This window comes from Mixophyes fleayi, chromosome 11 (assembly GCF_038048845.1).
Source record: "Mixophyes fleayi isolate aMixFle1 chromosome 11, aMixFle1.hap1, whole genome shotgun sequence".
NCBI lineage: Eukaryota > Metazoa > Chordata > Amphibia > Anura > Limnodynastidae > Mixophyes > Mixophyes fleayi.
In genome coordinates, this window is record NC_134412.1 from 89,807,225 (window position 1) to 89,826,939 (window position 19,715).

The following is a 19,715-nucleotide window of genomic DNA, read 5'->3' on the forward strand; positions in this document are numbered from 1 at the left end:
GAAATTGCTGCTTTAGAACAGAAGCTTGTCTTGGCTCAGCAGAGCTGTTTGGGGTGGCTGTACTGATTAGGTTACAGGGCACCTGAGGAGACTTCCTTTAAAGACAAGGTGGGAGTGTCGCCTGTCAGTCATCCAAGCCTGTGGGAGGAGTCCTGTGTATTTAACCTTGAGCTGTGCTCTTGTTAGAAGTGACTGATGCTGAACTAGTTGGCCAGTCAGTAGTGAGCTGGTCTGTGTCTAGTAAGCAGTAGGGTCATCAGGAGGTGCAAGTAGAGGTATTGCTTGCTGGTGTCATCCTGACAGAAGAAGTGCCACTTATTGTGATGCAAACAATAAATATATTTGATTTAAAACAAGAAGTTTTCGTGTTGCTGATATCTGCTGGGTGTTCTTGCAAAAGAAGATGACAAAAGTGCCACGAGAAGGGGGCGTTTTTGTTTCAAGATGTATACATATATCTATAAAATCAGCAGCTAATCTAAAAAACTATTAGATCAACACAGAATCATATTAACCCATTGCAGATGCCATTTTTATGGTGGTATAATCCTGTAGCCATGACATTAATGACATTAATAACATCCTATAAAACCAGAATTAGCTATCTATACAGGATCAAACTAATGTAGATGAAATTAGCACATACATTTACGTTTTATACAATCATACCATTTAGTAGGTGGTTGTTATCTTATAATGGCGATTATAGTAGTCATTGTATTAAAAACAATAATATATTTGACAATATCCAAAATAGAACACCAATGTCAATATTATGCGGGGGGGGGGGGATCTGCATAGGAAAAGAATAAACAAATGAGGGCAAAATATATATTCCCATCTTCATAATCAATAACAGTCAATAAAAGGTGCCAACTCAAAGTCTTCATTCATCCCTGATTATGCCCAATTTATAGATACAATACATCTCTCTATGAGTTAGCTTATTAGCCAATCACCACCTCTCATGCCCAGTACAACATGTTCAACAGCTTTAAACCTCAGACCACTAGGGTCCGCTTTATAAAATACCACAAAGTGTCTCGTTACTGAGTGTGATCAGATTTTTTCTTAATGGACATGATATGTTCCTGTATGCGTAATTTATGGGACCTCGTTTTTTGACGAACATATTTTAAAGAACATGGACACTACAATAAATATGTTACTGAAGTTGTTTTATCAGTTTTTAAGCTTTTGAATCTTAAAATTATTAATATTAGAGGAATCCATAAAGATTTCGTTAGACGGATCCACATATTTGCAAACATTGCAACTTGAACATTTGAAGAAGCCATTAGTGAATTTTGTTAGCATTTCATTTCATTAGCATTTTTATTTTCCTTTTAATTGTCCGGCGCACTAGGTGCTAAGAGGGTTTTCAATTTTTTTGTTCTCTTGAATACGATATCAGGTCTCTCACGGACCAAAGAACCTAAATCTGGGGGTAAATATATCAAGCTGCGAGTTTCTGGCAGGTTTGAAAAGTGGAGATGTTGCCTATAGCAACCAATCAGATTGTAGCTGTGGTTTTGTAGAATGTTCTAAATACATGATATCTAGAATCTGATTGGTTGCTATAGGCACCACCCACACTTTCAAACCCGCCGGAAACCTGCAGCTTGATACATTTACCCCCTGGCATCCTAATTCCAGTGTCCTAATTCTGGGTTCTAAAATGGGCAAAACAATACAGCTTTCCCATATATACCTGTCTATTATTTTATTTTGTTTTGAGGAATGAAGGCCAATTCTATTTTGATTGCAAAGATTGAAGATTTCATAAAAAAGGGCAAACCTGCTAGGTAGATAGGATAGAAAAAGAAGTGGAAGGCCCAGATGAACAACTGCACAAGAAGAGAAGTACATCAGAGTCTGCAGTTTGAAAAATAGATGGCTTGAGGTGGTGGCTTCCTTAAATAGTACATGCCACCTGCCCTGGCACTCCTCCATATGTACCCGGCCTCTATCCCCAAACACTATAGATATGTTTTGAGACATATTCTGATAGCAGCTTGCCCAGAATTGGAAATCTTCTGCATCACCTTCCCTCTCTCAGATTATTTCAAAGATCCAGTATAGCATTGATATGGAGACTATAGACAAGCCTTACTCCACATCTGCTTCAGCCCCTATGGCACGAATATACCACGGATGGTGCGGGTACCACTAGGGATGACTCTGCCTCTTCCTCCACTCCCTCACCCACCGCCTTGATTTAAATCCCCAATGTGATTGATTTCTTGCTTCCAGCTTATACTAATGGATGACTGTATTTCATATTTACTTCTATACTTGATGTTTCCACTGTGTATATCTGCCTTGGTGACGTTATACATATGCCTGTATGCTTGAGTAACTCCCCCTCCCTACCCCCAATGGGGATTTCTCCGTGTACCCGGCCTTGTTTAATCCCCCTCTTGCTTTCTCTACCCCCCTATATGCTTTAAAAACTTTTAATAAAAATTATTGATGCTAAAATAAAATAAAAAATAGTACATGCCAAACACCAGTGTCATCTGCAACAGTAAAAATGTAACTCTGGGATGATGAACTTATTAGGCTGAGTTGCAAAGAATACGCCATGTTTGAAATTGGCAAATAGGAAACAAAGGTTCCAATGAGCAACAGGTCACTTACATTGGGTGGTAGATGAATGGATAAAAGTATTATGAACAGATGAGCCTGAGTTTAATGTGTTTGGCTCGAAGAGGAGTACATATGTGAGATGTAGAGCAAATGATAGGATGCTCAGAACTGATTGATGCTTTTTGTCAATGAACCTTAGTGGACTATTAGAACCACACACTGATCACAATCTGAGACTCCTTGCTCACCAAAAATCATGCAAATTGCAAAAATGAACTGATTTGCTAAAATCAATAAGGAGAGTTCAATACACATTTACATTAGATATTTTCTGAAATTATTTATAAAGAATTAACATTATTTTATTGATATGAGGAGTAGGTTATAATATATTTCTCAATTTCTAGTTCTTCCTAGACATATTTTTCTTTGTGAGCCGTGATGAATACAACTGAATCATAATCACAAAGATCACTCACTGACTTTCTTCTAAAATCCTCACAGTGATCAATAATAAACCCTTCTTCAGTGAGAACTTTTCTTGCATAGTTTTTGTCATATTTGAACAAATGGAACCTATCCTATGTTGCATTTAAAGTCCCAATTAATATCAGGTGTCCTCCAGGTTTTACAAAGTTTGCAACTTTCCTCAGATATCTGATGTAATCATCTTCGTCTTTGGAGATGACATCCAGCAGCCATGCGCTGATTACACAGTCGGCTTGTGGTAGCACCACCGAGTCTGTCAGATTTTCCTTCTCAATGTCACATTGCACAATCTGCTTTATGGCCATCCTCAATTTAATTTCTTTTTCTTCACATTGGTCACTGAAAAATGCAAACACAATCATACAGTTCAAATGCTGTTTTATATTTGTTTTCTGAGCAAATGCACGTGACTTTGGGCTTGCTGAGTGAATGAATGTGTCTTGTTTTGCACCCACATGCAAAAATGAGTTTATTTTGTTAGGATATTTTTAAGTGAGATTCACTATGTTCTGGAATGGGGATTACATTTAGGTGGACGACCCTTCTTTCCTGGTGGGCAAACATTGTTTTTATGACCATGCAAAAAGAACTTGATTTTTTTGCATACTAATTAATAGAAATGTGTAAGATAGCGCAAAACTCAGATCAGCACAATTATTTTAATAAACACAGATAAAAATTCAATAAATATAAAATATGTCAATACACACTGGTATTAAATGTAAATATCAATTGATAGAGATCATATAATAGAGCTAATTGAACAACTCAGTCGCTATCACAGCATCACTTGATATCAGAGATTGTAACACAATATAGAGTCCACCTTGGTTCAGAGAAATCGCATGAGGTAAAAATATTGCCAATAGCATCAGACTGGCTTGAGAATTAATCCACACAACTGTGTGTGTAAGAGTCACTCTCCTTAAATTCTCATATAAGTCTGGAAGTCCTAGCAAGCATATAGCATATAGCACTTGGCTGATGTAAAAAGGCGTGTTTCCAACCTGTATGTTGGGCTCGATGTCATCCGCTCCTAACTTTAGGGTCACTCTCTGCTAGGAAATCTGGTGATGTGTCCAAGTTTCCTAGCAATGGCACCCACTATAGGTAGAAGTGTACTGTTTGCACGATTGGAAGGGTAGGTGCAGAATTGCAGAATTGATTAGAGATCGTTAGCCCCTCACGGGAACTTTTGATATCACTGATGACAGTGGGTAGGGAAGTTGAACTATGGAAATATACATTAGGTTACAGGCATAGAACCACCAGTCGTTCAAGGTTCTACTTAGGCTAATCAGGAACTGGTTAAGTAAAAAATAAAAATATTAAATAACAAACAAACAAATATTAATTTTGCTTAATGTTTTGTTATGAGTGGATACACTTTTTTTTAATATTCTTAATTATAAAAAGTAACAGTTGTAAAAACGTTTTGAAAGCCCTTTTTGCATTATAAACATTAATTTTCAAAATACTTTTTTCTTTTAAGTCATCCTAATGTCATTTGTATTGAACTTATCACCCATTTTTTTTACCTGATTTTATCTCCTACATGTCGAAAAATTCTGAAATGTAGAATTTTATGAACAGATATCCACTAAAAGTGTATCTTATTGTTTAGGTTAAAAAAAGCTGGTGCTTAGACATGTGTGAAACCTGCATTGCCTTAAATACCAATAATAACAGGAATTATTGATCTCAACAATAAATATACTATCCATACACCCACACACTTTTCCAAGCAATTTACACCATGAGCGCTCATTCTTCTAATTTGTTGAGTAAAGCATATTGGGTTTGTACTGACAGTCTGTCTGCTCTTATAGAGACATTTGTACAGATACTTAACCTGCTTCCTTCTAACTCTGCAAGATAGGCTGATGTGTGATTCCAATTAAACGCTCCTGTGCATGTGTTCAGCCACTTGTTCAGTTCCATAATGCATTTCTCACTGAACTTCAGTAAACAGATGTCTTTGAAAAATCCACAGGCTGAATAGAGATGGTGAATGAGGGCACCAATACTGATGTCAATCAAAAGGCCTCCCTGAATGTGACCTGCAGGGAAAGATTTGAATGATTAATTCAATGACAGCACAATATATTTTGTAATGTATATTCAACACATTAACTTCTATACTGCTTAACGGAATGAGGAATGTAATCTTTGAAAAGACAGATTTACACAACATGAAACCATAAATGGGACGTTAAGGGCCACCTCTACTGTCAAAACATGTATTATTGTTATCATTTCCAGCAGTAGGCACAAGGAGTTACAGTATAAACCTTTATAAAACATGTTGAGGTAAATATTATCAATGGTAACACTGGAGCATTGGATACATTTTCAAAATAACAATATATGTTACATGTCATTACAGCCTGCTAAGACCATACAATACTGGGTGCCAAAAAACTATACCAACAAAAAAAATTGGATGTCAATCATTGTAGAGGAGGACAGTGATACATACAATCTGATTTAGCATGTGGAACAGGGAATTAGCAAATGCACTCCTCAAACTCTGAGGAGTTTCTACCAAGACATACTTGGAGTAAAGAGGGTCTGGGCTAATATTAAATAGCTCACATAGGAAGGCTGGCAAAGCATGCTAGCCCTTTAGTTACATAACATCTATAAAGCCAAAAGTTGCCTTACACTGATATTGTAAATCAATAAAAAATACAAGTAACTGTAATGTACACCAGGGTGCTTCTCTGTATAGTCACGTGGAGCCTGTGTCCCCGAATTTCAGAAATATTAACCATAGTGGGTCCATGTGAGATTCCATGTGGGCCCAGAACTGCCAAAATAATCATAAAAACAAACCAAGGGTCAACCTTTCAATAATGCTCTTAAAATTTGAAAACCATCTAGACACGTGCCAGCCATACACACAGTACCCCACCATTATTTATGTCATTAGGAAGGGATTTTATACTGTTCCATGTTAACTGTGACATATTAAGGGAACAAGACATTTTAATTACATTGGCTCTCTACACAACTATAAAGAAATCTTTTATATAACGCTATGGACACCTTACCAAAGTTACACATTAAACATACAAAGAGTCTTCCTGGCTGTTTTCATTAGCTAATAGCTGCTTCCTTTAGAAAGTTTTATTGCTCTGTGCATAAGATCAGCTGCATTAATGAATCAACACCATTGTGTTTACTGGATCCAGCTAGTTTTAAACAGATGGATTAGTCTGGTGCTTGCCATTTTGCAGTCAGATTGTGCAGGCTACTTCAAGCCATTCACACATATACTAGTATGTCAGGGTAGCAATCTAATGATTTTCTTAACATCGACTATTGTTAAATCACTCCATATGTACGTAAGCATGTCCTGCCTGTAGGCACAACCTCATAGGCATTATATCCCTCTCTAATCATGTGAGACAAGTGTGGGATAGAGTGTGAGTTTTTAATTACCAAAGGAAAGTAGCAAATGTAAAAGATGTTTTTTCCCTTTTACAAATGTATCCAAAAAGAAATATTTTCATCTTATTAGTAAGATAAAGTATAGTATACATACCCTCTTTGAAAAAATGGTGAAGTTTCTCCATGGGAAATTTCAAGGTTTCATCTGCAAATACCATTTCTGGTTTATCAGAAAGATAAGTATCCAGAAACATTCCTGAATCTAAGTTATCTACATGATAGAGCTTATGGGAGCTACAATCCATCTTGTAATATTGTATCACAGACAGGCTGACTCTCACGTCTTGGACACTGTTGTACTTGTCTGGTCACAGAATTCTTTTTATATTTACTAGGATCCAGCTATGTAAATTCAGCAGCAGCAGGAACATTACTGTTATCATGTGATGATGTATCCTGGTCTTCAGTTCACCATGGGAACGCAGGTGATTGTATCACAATCTTGCAGAATAAAGTACTGTAATTAATGTAAATGTGGATACTAATTCAGAGTATCCATTTTTGCATTTTAAATTCAATAAAAAAAGAATAACAATTTAAGATTATTTCATTATAATATCTTTAGTATATAAAAAAAATATATCAGCTCATTATTTAAAGTAAATGTACAGGATACGTAAAGGATATAATTGTGACTGATGCAGACCTGCACACAGACGCATATAGGTGAGGAAGAATATCTCTTAAAGGTGCTGGAGGTCTTGTGCAATGTTATACATCAATGATGATCAGCACCAATAGCTACAGACTTCTCAGTGGATGATTGCAAATTAACCTCTCTCAGCCTATATTATGTGATCTGGAGAATGTATATTCACATTACTTATTTGCTATTTGCATTCATCTACACATAATAAAGAAGATTAGTACTGCTCTTCTATAGAGGTATTTTTTTTAATCAAACCTAATTGCAAATCTGGGTTTTGTATTCACAATAAATGTAATTAAAAACAATATGCCATTAAGGCAAGGTATTAGGTTTTTTTTTTGGAAAAAATCTTATCATAATCATAATGTAAAACTTATTATTTGTATTGCAGATTATTAATATATTCTTTTTACATTTTTCATGAAATCAAAGATGACAATTGCAGAGCTTTAAAAAAAAATAGCCTGCGTTGTTTATTAGTAATATATATACAATTTTAAGGTCACCATGTTTTTATTTCCTCAAATATAGAATTATTTTGGTTCAATGTCATACCTTATTTTACTTTGGCTTTGCCGCTGCCAGCAGCAGCAGAAACAATGAAGGCACATGAATTGTCTGTACAGGTTTCGTGTAAACCTCTTTCGGATGTATGAGGTGCCAATTCATACTCCCAACTTATCTTATCTTAGAAGCTCTGAAGATTTTGCAGAATGACCTTGAGCCCATGATCAACATCCACAGAGCAATACTATTGCTAACTAAAATGTTGGCTGCATAATATTTCTTTTCATCTTGGTCATTCCAGACCACAGTAGCAATGGTGGCAGAAATGTCCCAGACTGCCTTTAATCAGGTACTGTAGCTGATCATACGAAACTGGAAACATTACTGTTCTATCATGTTATAGACTCTATGTGATGCCTCTCTCCTTATCTGTAGCCTTGTTGCCTCATTGTTTGTTTTGAATATTTAATATTGGCAAAAGAAAACAGACGGTGTAAGGATTCTTATGTTTAAGGTGTTTGGCTCAAAGCGGAGAACATAAGTGGGACGTAGAGCACATGAAAGTTTTCTGGAGGAGTGATTGATGCTTTCTGCCAAGCTTGGCGTAAGAAATGTAAAGTTATGAGTCTGCTTTGGTGCTAGTCAGGTGGGAGATTTATAAAGAGTGGAAGAAGTAATGAATCAGAAAGGTCACCACTCTATTTTACAACATTATGCCATCCCGCTTTGGCCAGGACTTGTTTGGTGCATATTTCAGAATGCAGCAGGACAACGATCCTAAGTATACTTCTAAGCTATACAAAAATTATATGGTGAATAAACAGGGAGCCCGAGCATTGTCTTGCTTGTACAATCGCCAGCTCTCATCCTTATTGAGCTCTTGTAGGATGAAAATGCCCTACAAGTCAGTCACACCTCTGGGAAGATCCACTGATGCCGTGGATACAAATTTGCTCTAAATATATAAAAAAAAACTGACAGCAAGATGTCAAATGTCTGTAAAGCTGTAACTGCTGAAAATGAAGGCTTCTTTGAAGAATGGACAATTTGATGAATAGAACAGGTATACAAAACAATAAGTTATGACATGTACAGACTAGAATTTCATCATAATTTAACGTTATCTTGATAAAAAAAAATTATAAATTCCTTCAAAACTAAGAAATTTCCTATTCATTTCAAATTTTTTGCAATATATATAGATTCCATGGTTAAACTTTCTTAGGATGTACATAATACCCTCTTAATATGTAATGTGTTGCTCATAATTTTTGATGTGACATCTGTCGATGCTAAACCTGTCAACATTCCACTCAGCGCTGACGACATGGGAAATCCCCATGTTATAAATAACCCTAGCGGCTGTAATTCTCTCATTACACAGCGGGAGTTCATCATGTGAAGAGCTAGTTTGTAGCGATCCAAAGGCTTTTTTATTCTTTGCCAAACAAGATCCTTTGGACTATTTGGGTTTGTTTCAAAGTTGCAGCACTGAGAAGGTGTTTTCTTATTTTATGGACATGGTGTTTCTTTTCCTAGGTTTCAGGTTGCAAGATCCTAGGATATATTTTTATTTCATGGACATATTTTTTTTTTAGGTTTCAAGCTGCAAAATCCCATGATGTCATTTTATTTTATGAACAAGCATGAATTACAGAGGAAAAATTAAGAATCTGGAAGTTGGTGAGTTTTTTTATTTTTATTTTTTTACTTACATTGTAATAATATTATAATTATACTTATCTACAGATGAGTGAAATGAATCGGCAGATCCTGGAGCTGAGCTCAGGATGTGTGATAAATAATTATATTGCAACTGATGGATGGCTATCCTCTGTGGTGAAATATGATTTTCATAGTGAATCCTGAAATAAAGATACTTAATGTCTCTCAAAGCTAAATGTCTAATGATTCTAAAAAAGGAAGCATCAACTTTTTGGTTTTAAATTTTGAAGTTGAATTTGAAATGTCTGCCTGTAATTTACACTACAAATTCTGCTAACAATTCCAGAAGCATTATTGACAAGTCAAATGTCTCATTGGTCAACATAACTTCACTCTCTGTAGCTCAACCAGATCAATCTTAAAACTTCTGTTTAAACAATTTGATACTATTTGTGGTTTCATACTTGTTGCAAAAACTACCAGTAGAAAATTTACTTGATGCCTTCCATTTTATCTTCAATTTCTTGTTTTGAACAGTGTGGTGTTAGAAACATTTATTTGGAACCTTATACTTATGAACTATTATTATTATTATTATTATTATTATTAATTTTTATTTATAAGGCGCCACTAGGTGTCCGCAGCGCCATACAGGGACAAACAAAGTTACAATACAAGGTGAGACAGCACAGTACAGTAAACAATAAGCACAGTAACTCGGGGAGCTCAAATCACAGCTAGAGGAGGGGAGAGGGGAAGGTCCTGCATACGGCTGAGCCCGAGAGGGAGGGCCCGGATGACAGGGAAACCCCCAGAGGGGAGAGGAAGGAGCGAGAGGGGAGAAGAGAGGGTCCTCGAGGAGGAGGGCTAGGTAGCTGGAGAGCCGAGTTAAGAGTGGTAACTTGTTGATCTCTACATTCCAGCTGTGGTTCCAGGTGGATCCATGTCATAGAGATCATTTTGTGTCAATCAACTAAATTGGTGTGACTTAAAACCTCCAGAACTTATTGAACAACAAGTTAACCCGTGCATGATACTCATGCATTCTAGTCAAATCAAGCTACTTAAGGTGTTAAAAAGGTTCTTGTCATGCATTTGGGCCATAGCCCAGGCCTCAACCACCAACCACTCCCCACTGTCACCCCTGGCAACCACCAACCACTCCCAACTGTCACTTCTCCTTCAAGAAATATATAAAAAAAAAAAAATTAAAATCTTTTATAAACACTTTTAACAATTAACAAATTAAAAACATCTTAGTACACCAAATTTCAGCCCCTTCTGAAAATTTTTTTGCACACACTAAGAATTTAGTAGGTCAGTGTATAACTCCGCCCAGCAGGTGGCGCTGCATCTTGGTTTTATTTTTTACACACACACACACACACACACACACACACACACACACACACACACACACACACACACACACACACACACACGCCACTAGACATTTATATTATAGATAAGTTGAGAGAGAGAACAAATATAAGAGGATGTGCTATGCTGCTGTAGTTGTCACAACTCTATACTAGAATAAGCAAACTGTCTTACATCATGCTTGTAATCTAATGTATCAGTAATGTAGAGGTTGCAATTCAATTGATACAACATAACATATGTCAATTTAATGGTAGCTAATCAATTTTATTAGAAATAGATTTTGTAACAAATACTTAACATTTCTTTATAACTCTTTAATAATCATAGTTGTACCAGACCAATGAAACGCACCAGCACAGATGTTTATTTTGAGTTCTATAATGCATTTCTCACTGAACCTTATTATATAGAAATATTTGTAAAATCCACAGATAAATAGAGATGCTGAATTAATAGGCCAAGACTTATACCAGTTATGGTCCTTACCTTTATGGAACCTGTGGAATAAGACTCAAATGATCAGAGGGTCAAACATGTTACAGAGTGATTCTGCCATAAATCACGCTATATCATGAAATCAGTGGAGATGAACTCTCCACTCACCTCTTAGATATACAAAGATGAAAACTCATAGTTAGAAATCCAAATTAACTCCATTAGTAAAAAAGGTCACATATATAATGCTTCACTTGAAATTCCAAATAGGTTCCAGTGAAACCACAATTTAGTAGTGTAGAAATGGAAAGAACAACAGAAAGGCCACAAATTGATAAAATATTAAAATACACATGTTGTAGTTGTTTTTAGCTTACCATCCTTTATCAAGTCAGTATTTTATTGTTATCTGTGCTCGGTCTCTTCACCACTCTTCAGTGTTTTATTAATTTCCCAAAGGCTACCAACACTGCACTGAAAAGCACAAGCTCTTCTTGACACCCCTGAGTATGAAAATTAGGATCCCGGAAGTGGCAAGTTTGCAAATTCATCTCCAAACATCTGCAGAAATGTACAAATTACTTTTATTCTTTGATTGGGTTTTAACAGACCATTTCAGTACAAATTTACAGTGATATATTGAAATTATTTATTAAGGTTTAAAATTAGCAAATAAATATGAAGATATTTTGATATTTATGCCTTATTTTCTTCTCAGGCCTACTTCTCCCTGTAAGCTGTAATAAATACAATGGCCTCATAATCAGTAAGATCACTCACTGCCTTTCTTCTGAAAACATCACAGTGATCAATAATAAACCCTTCTCCGGTGAGAACTTTTCTTATATCATTCTCATCACAATTGAAAATATGGAACCTGTCCTGCCCCATCTCAAAATAAGTGGCATTTAAAAGCCCAATTAATATCAGGTGACCTCCAAGTTTTAGCAACTTTGCAATTCTTCTCAGATATCTGATGTAATCATCTTGATCTTTGCTGATGAAGTCCAGTATCCCTGCACTGATTACACAGTCGGCTTGTGGAAGCGCCATCAAGTCTGTGAGATTTTCTTTTTCAATGTCACATTTAACGATCAGCTTTATCGCCGTCTTCAACGTTATTTCTTTTTCCTGATATTGGTCACTGAAAAAGACAAAAGCAATGATGTTCATTTGGACCTAGGACTAGCTATGGACACACATGCAAATATAAAAATTTCATTTTATGGTACAAGATTATATAGATAAATTAAATTTAAATAAATTAAGTCTAAGTATTTTTTTTTTTTTTTTTTTGGGGGGGGGGGGGGGTGTGGACAGCATTCTTGTTTCTTCAAAAATAACTTCATTTTCCAACGTCTTTGTAAAAGGACCCATGGTTGTCCCACACGTGCGCACGATATCCTCTTATTCTGTTCTCAGATACTCGCACTTTTCCTTACACATTGTTGCCTTACTCAGACTTTTGACCACACTAAATAACACTTAAGCTTTACAGAATTATTTATCCAATAGCCACTGTAGCTCAGCAGTACTTCACAGTATATATTCCTTATAAATAACCAATACTCACAACATGTATGTATTTAAATCAAAGTATTTTCTGTTAGCACAGAAAAGCTTGTATACACAGTTCCCACATATATCATAACGTTGTTCAACATAACATAGTATATCAATATAAAATTAACCCTAGGTTCACCCCCTTTATTCTTTACACTATCCTTACTTTACATATGTATCCTTAATAAGAATTAGTATTTATAATATTGATTTAACTATCTCTGATATCAGACAATATCTACGCAGTTATATGTATATAAATAGTTAAATCCACATTACAAACACATATAGCTTTATAGATATATATATATTATCAATGATACTTATCAAATCTTTGTATCCTGGATCCAATTCTTTATCTGCAATGTAGGGAACGTTCCTGTAGTATATAACCTTTTCCTGTAGCTTAGTGTAGGTTTTCTGTAGTGCAGTGTAGTATAAAATATATTTTCTGTAGTGTAGTGTGTCTGTAGTGTAGTGTAGGACAATGCTCGTTGTCCAGGTGCAGACAGAGAGAGGGCCAAGTCTGGCTTTTATAGTCCAGACGCGGAAACTCCCAGCCTCCCCAGCAGCAACGGGTGTGTGTCCAGGGATGATGATGTCATCACCCCTGGCCGTTCTCCCCATTGTGTACGTCTCGACTTGAGATGGTACATGAGTCGGGTTCAGCTATGTAACTGCCATTGGCGCATGCGCAGTTGCAGTGTGGCCATGCGCACAACAATATCAGCGTGTGCACAGTAGGTAATGAGCATGCGCAAGCACACACCTCGGCTCCCGTCTTCACAGTCTTTGAAGGTGGTAGAGACCAGGCTTTATTCTATACTTTCAATGAGATTCAATTTTCACCTTTCAGGTGTACTTTATATACTAGTGATGGCCAACAGATTGTCTTTGGTAACCTTCACCGGTGACCCACAGATTTATCTACCTGCTCTGACTTATTTTTTGCTTTATGCCTGGCCAAGCTTCACCTTTGCCCTCATCCCTTATTTAATACATTGTGGGATCAATTGTGGAGTTTGGCATGAACATGTATGGAGCAACTGATTTCTGCATGACATTACCTCCTTCACACAATGCAAGGACAACCTAGATCACAGGAGAAGGAGGGAGTTCAATGCAGTCTGCACCATCACATTCTCCTTCCATGTCATCCTCTTTTCCTCATATTCCCTTGTGGACTACAGGACTGCTGGACTACTGGAAAAACACAGGCTCAGGGTCCTGGGTTCAATGAAGGACTACTTGGGGATAGATTAAAGTGTGAGCTTTAATCTGTTAGCCCCAGGAATGCAGTACGAACACACAGGAACTTAAAAGAATGTTGTTTGTTGACTTGCTTAGCTATTTTAACTGTTTTTGCTTTTAAGTGCATACCAGGCTGCAGTAAAAAATATATCATGTTAGAAGCACAGAGCTTTCAGCCCTCTGGGTAACTGGTGTTGCAATTCACAAACTGGTTAAGTAGAAAAAAAAAGGAAAAAACAACAACAAACAAATTACAAAAAAATATTTACACTGTTTCTAAAAAATTACTTTTTTTAATTATAAAATTACATTTTATTCAATAATATATCAATGTAATTCATTTCAAAATTACTTTACACTTTAAAAAACAACTTTTCTTCCTAAAAAGCATTACTTTTTGTATGCAACTCATCTTAATGTTAATTTATATAAAGATTTCAAAGGCTAAAAATTAAGATTAAAAATTAAGAAAACCCATTAATATAGAGTATGATGTTATTCTTATGTAGTTTTATACTGAATCTTTCCTCCTACAAGTCATTTTTATAATATATTTAATTTTGTACCCTAGCCCTTAGGTTATATACATACTGGTGTTTAGACAGGTGTGAACCCTGCATTTCTTTAAGTATCTGTCAAATAGTGATTGTTAATCTCTATAATAAACATAATTATCCGTAAGCTTAGACACTTTACCAAGAGCTTCACACTATAGGACTGATTTTAGCGTAGACCACAATGTTGTGGTCCTAACCTTTTTTTTTTTTTTTCATAAAATTGCAGCATAATGTTTATTTTATTTTTTTAAGTGGTATGTATCTTAAGCTATGTACAACTCAAAATGCTGTGTCTACGTGCCTGATTCACTAGGGAAAGTTGAGCCAAAGTAAGCAAATAAGCCATGTTGCATTGTAGGGGGAGGTAAATTTAAAATGTGATGACAGATTTATATTTGAGGTAGGGCATGTCCTAGATCATCTTTATAGTTCAGTGCAGAAATAAGCTATCAAGTATTTCTGTGCTACATGAAAAAACAGACAGTATTTTCCTTATGTGCAAAATAATAAACTCATTTGCACCCCTTGCATTGCAGCATGGTTTTGTCCAGAAAACTTGTTAGAAAACTTACTCATTTGTTTGCTTAACTTTCCTTAATGAATCAGGTCCTACATGTGGCTTTATCAAGATACATTTAAACTTAATGGTGATGGTTACGGTTTAAAAAAAAAAAAATAAGTAAATAATATAGGGGGAAAATTATGGATTTGCCCCCCCTCCCACACACACACACACAAATGCAGCAACCAGCACCGTGAGGTAACAATTGACCTGACTTAAAAGTAAGTTCATTGATTGACCAGATGAGGTCGATCTGAGAACAGCCAAAGAAAGAGACAAGCATCTCTAACTGGTTATTTGCTACAAGGCAACTTTTTATTTATTTGCGTCTTGGCTCCGCTAAGAGCAAGTTCACATCGCTCATTAATGTTTTTTACTATATTTTTACAGTTTCCTGTTCTTTAGGATGGAAGACAAGAAGATTCCATATGGAATTAGGTCATTAACTAAGTGGAAACCGAGTGCATGTTCCAGCAGGCTCTGGATTGTACAGTAAAAAGTATTTTTGCAGCCCAATCTAAATCAGGCCCCATGAACCCCATAGATTTATTTATGTTGTGTAAAGCATTTGAAAAGGAGCCAGTTTGTACTGACAGCGGGTTTAGCCTTTGAGAGGTGTGATACTTAACCTGCTTCCTTCTATCTCTTTAATATATGCTGACGCGTGTCTCCAATCAAACGCTCCTGTACATGTGTGCAGCCATTTGTTCAGTTCCATAATACATTTTTCATTAAACTTCAGCACACTGATCTGTTTGAAAAATCCACAGGCTGAATAGAGATGATGAATGAAGGAACCAGCACAGATGTCAATCAAAATGTCTCCTTTAATAAGACCTGCAGGGAAAGAGTCCAAGTATTAGAAAATGCAATATGTTATGTAACATCTACTCTACAGGTCAGTCTGTAATGTGATGTTATGGGCAAGCAATGGCATCACAATATTCCTGTTATTGCTTAAACGAATGAGGAATTTAAACTCTTAGTCAAAGAGCCAGATTTATACCACATGAGACCTTAAATGGAATATCTGGGGATCTTTAGCACAAAAGGATGCAAAACATTGTTTTTACAATCCCCAGCAGTAATCACAGTGACCCACACTATGCCCAAAACCTCACAAGACACGTCAAATAAAATAGCATTGATGATCACAATGGTGCTTAACTCTTAATAGAAAATCAATGGCATTATAAAGAATGGTAGACTTACCCTCACTGAAAACATGATGCAGTTTCTCCATGGGAAATTTAATGAATTCATCCCCAAAGACCATTTCTGGTTTATCAGAAAAATATGTATCCAGATATGCATTAGAATCAAAGTCATGTACATGGTAGAGCTTACGGGAGCTACAATCCATCTTGCAATATTGTACCGCAGATACGCAGAGAAAGACTGGCTTTCACCTCTTTGGCTCAGTTGTATTTATATGGGCCAGGAGTGCTGATTACAGTCACTAGGACGCAGCTATTTAAATCCACCTGCAGGCAGCAGTAACATCAATATTAACACAACATGATTTATCTGCTTCGTGAATTGGTCATGGGAATATCCTTATGTTTAATAAAACTGAAATATGTTTAAGAATATTTCATTATAATATTTATAGCATAAATACATACACAAGTAATATCAGGTAGTTAAAGTAAATACAAAACTTATGACCTTTATTGACTTTAATATTTGAGCTCAATATACATTTTTCGCACAGTGGCTTAGGGATATACAGTCCTCTGCATAGGTCTGGTCCCAACACCATCTCATGTACACAATGGCATCAGATTTCAACAGAGTAGTTTGAAAAGCCGATAGTATTGTAATATGAAACCCGTTCTCCTTTCAACCACAGCTATTTTTATTTTTTATTAAAAGGTACACAGTTCTGTTAATTCATTTATACCCAAAGCACAGAGCTTAAAAATTTACAGTCATGGCCAAAAGTCTGCTGCCTCAGTTTTTAGGCTTGCAATTTGCATATACTCCAGAATGTCATGAAGAGTGATCAGATAAATTGCAATTAATTTCAAAGTCCCTCTTTGCCATGACAATGAACTGTATCCCAAAAACAACATTTCCACTGCATTTCAGCCCTTCCACAAAAGGACCGGCTGACATAAGGTCAGTGATTCTCTCATTAATACATGTGATAGTGTTGACGAGCACAGGGCTGGAGATCACTCTGTCATGCAGACTGAGTTGAATAACAGACTGGATGTTTGATAGGAGGGTGGTGCTCAAAATCATTGTTCTTCCTCTGTTAACCATGGTTATCTGCAAGGAAACACGTGCAGTCATCATTGATTTGCACAAGAAGAGCTTTACAGTCAAGGATATTGCTGCTAGTAAGATTGCACCTAAATCAACCATTTATCAGATCGTCAAGAACTTCAAGAAGAGAGGTTCAATAGTTGTGAAGAAGGCTTCAGGGCACCCAAGAATGTCCAGCAAGCACCAGGACCATCTCATAAAGTTGAATCAGTTGCGGGAACAGGGCACCACCAGTGCAGAGCTTGCACAGGAATGGCAGCAGGCAGGTGTGAGTGCATCTGCATGTACAGTGAGGCAAAGACCTTTGGAGGATGGCCTAGTGTCAAGAAGGCCAGCAAAGAGGCCACTTCTCTCCAGGAAAAACATCAGGGACAGACTGATATTTTGCAAAAGGTACAGGGATTGGACTGCTGAGGACTGGGGTAAAGTCATTTTCTCTGATTAATCCCCTTTCAGATGTTTTGGGGCTTCTGGAAAAATGCTTGTGTGGAGAAGGAAAGTTGAGTGCTACCATGAATTCTTTGTCATGCCAAAAGTAAAGCATCCTGAGACCATGCATGTGTGGGGTTGCTTCTCAGCCAAAGGAGTGGGCTCACTCACAATTTTACCTTAGAACACAGCCATGAATAAAGAATGGTACCAAAACATCCTCCAAGAGCAATTTCTCCCAACCATCTAAGAACAGTTTGGTAATGAACAATGCCTTTTCCAGCATGATGGAGCATCTTGCTATAAGGCAAAAGTGATAACTAAATGACTCGGGGATCAAAACATCAATATTTTGGGTTCATGGCCAGGAAACTCCCCAGACCTTAAACCCATTGACAATTTGTGATCAATTCTCAAGAGGCGGCTAGATAAAAAACTCCCCACAAATTTTGACAAACTCCAATCATTGATTTGGCAAGAATAGGCAGCAATCAGTCAGTACAAACTAAAACAATCAGCGCTGAGTGTGATTCGGCAATTCCTCACCAATAACACATGGATTAATATAAAAATAAAATTTAATAAGCATGTATAAAAAACGGATAACACATTTATCCTAAGATGACCAGCTGATACAGAAATAACAGTGCTCTAATGAGTCAATAATCGATGATAGTCCAACACGGAGTTATTAGAAAATATATATTGGCCAATATATCACTCCCAGAAAGACTCCATATCAAAAAATGTCTCAGATAATCAGACTCGAGCTGATAATATTCATCAAATGAAATCCTCCTGAAGTCTATGTAGCAAGTGTACCTGGTAGACCGATAATGATTCTTAGTAAACGAATCAACCAAAAATGCAGACTAGCCACTGTAATGGTTGATCTATACAGCTGGCTGAAATAACTCACCAAAATGGAAGTTGGTGATATATAATAATACACATAGATGTTACCGCAATTCATCCGATGTATAAACTATTAGAATCAGTAAGGTCTCCACTGCATCAAACCCAAACAAAGGGTTCCTGGATAAGCGAATCAATCGCTATAGATAAGATAGGTTTAACAACTTTATCCGGTATTTAGCAAACAAGCAGTACGATACCGTGTTATAATGAATCCCCGGAATAGTTCCTATGGGTTGTGTAAATGCTTCACCATCGGACCGTTGGAATTCAGATGTCTCTGATCAATTCTCAAGAGGCGGGTAGATAAAAAACTCCCCACAAATTTTGACAAACTCCAATCATTGATTTGGCAAGAATAGGCAGCCATCAGTCAGTGTGTGGCCAAGAATTTGATTGACAGCTTGCCTGGGCGAATTGCAGAAGTCTTCAAAAAGAAGGGTCAACACTGCAGATATTGACTCTTGGCATAAATTTAATGTAATTGGCAATAAAAGCTTTCTACACTTATGAAATGCTTGTAATTCTACTTCAGTATACCATAGCAACATCTGACAAAAAGGTCTCAAAACACTTAAGCAGCAAACTTTGTGAAAACCAATACTTGTGTCATTCTCAAATAGCCTAGCCAAAATGTGACAGTTACTAGCTTGTCAGGGTCCCAGCTATAGGTGTGACCACTAGAGATGAGTGGTTTAGGTTCAGAGACATCTGACAGATCCGAATTTTGGAACAGAGTCATAACTCGGTTTCTCATGCCTAGTTAGGTTCTGAAAATGAGGCAGAACGTCATTTCCGGTAAAATGTCATATGTTGCAAGTTTTGAATTGATATTTATTACCATGGAGAAAGACCCAAACGTCAAAAAAATTTACTGAAGAGCTTATCTTTAGTGAACCATGTAATTGGACTGTCCCTGACCTTTGACATATAGGAAATGACTAGTGTATCTATGACTGAAACTTATGTTATACTATCGACCCTTCCGATACATCAT

The 19,715-nt window shown here is 36.6% G+C and overlaps 1 protein-coding gene and 1 pseudogene across 1 annotated transcript; both read right to left on the reverse strand.

The window, feature by feature from the left end:
- Window positions 1-3,002: 3,002 nt before the first annotated feature.
- On the reverse strand, window positions 3,003-6,776 carry LOC142106689 (indolethylamine N-methyltransferase-like; annotated as a pseudogene).
- Window positions 6,777-11,088: 4,312 nt separating this feature from the next.
- Window positions 11,089-16,467, reverse strand: LOC142107809 (nicotinamide N-methyltransferase-like). Its single transcript, XM_075191431.1, has 3 exons — window positions 16,316-16,467; window positions 15,733-15,940; window positions 11,089-12,314 (listed from the first exon to the last, which is right to left on the reverse strand). The coding sequence occupies exons 1-3, from the start codon at window positions 16,464-16,466 to the stop codon at window positions 11,891-11,893; spliced, it is 783 nt and encodes a 260-aa protein (XP_075047532.1). The 5' UTR covers window position 16,467; the 3' UTR covers window positions 11,089-11,890.
- Window positions 16,468-19,715: the final 3,248 nt, after the last annotated feature.

What these genes read in the sequence shown, in the direction of transcription:
- LOC142107809 (XM_075191431.1), bottom strand. Translation starts at nt 16,466, where the DNA reads ATGGATTGTAGCTCCCGTAAGCTCTACCATGTACATGACTTTGATTCT. An exon ending in GCATCATGTTTTCAGTGAGG is followed by an intron (nt 15,941 to 16,315) that starts GTAAGTCTACCA and finishes CTTTCCCTGCAG; the next exon opens with GTCTTATTAAAGGAGACATT. An exon ending in AAAGAGATAGAAGGAAGCAG is followed by an intron (nt 12,315 to 15,732) that starts GTTAAGTATCAC and finishes TGTCTTTTTCAG; the next exon opens with TGACCAATATCAGGAAAAAG.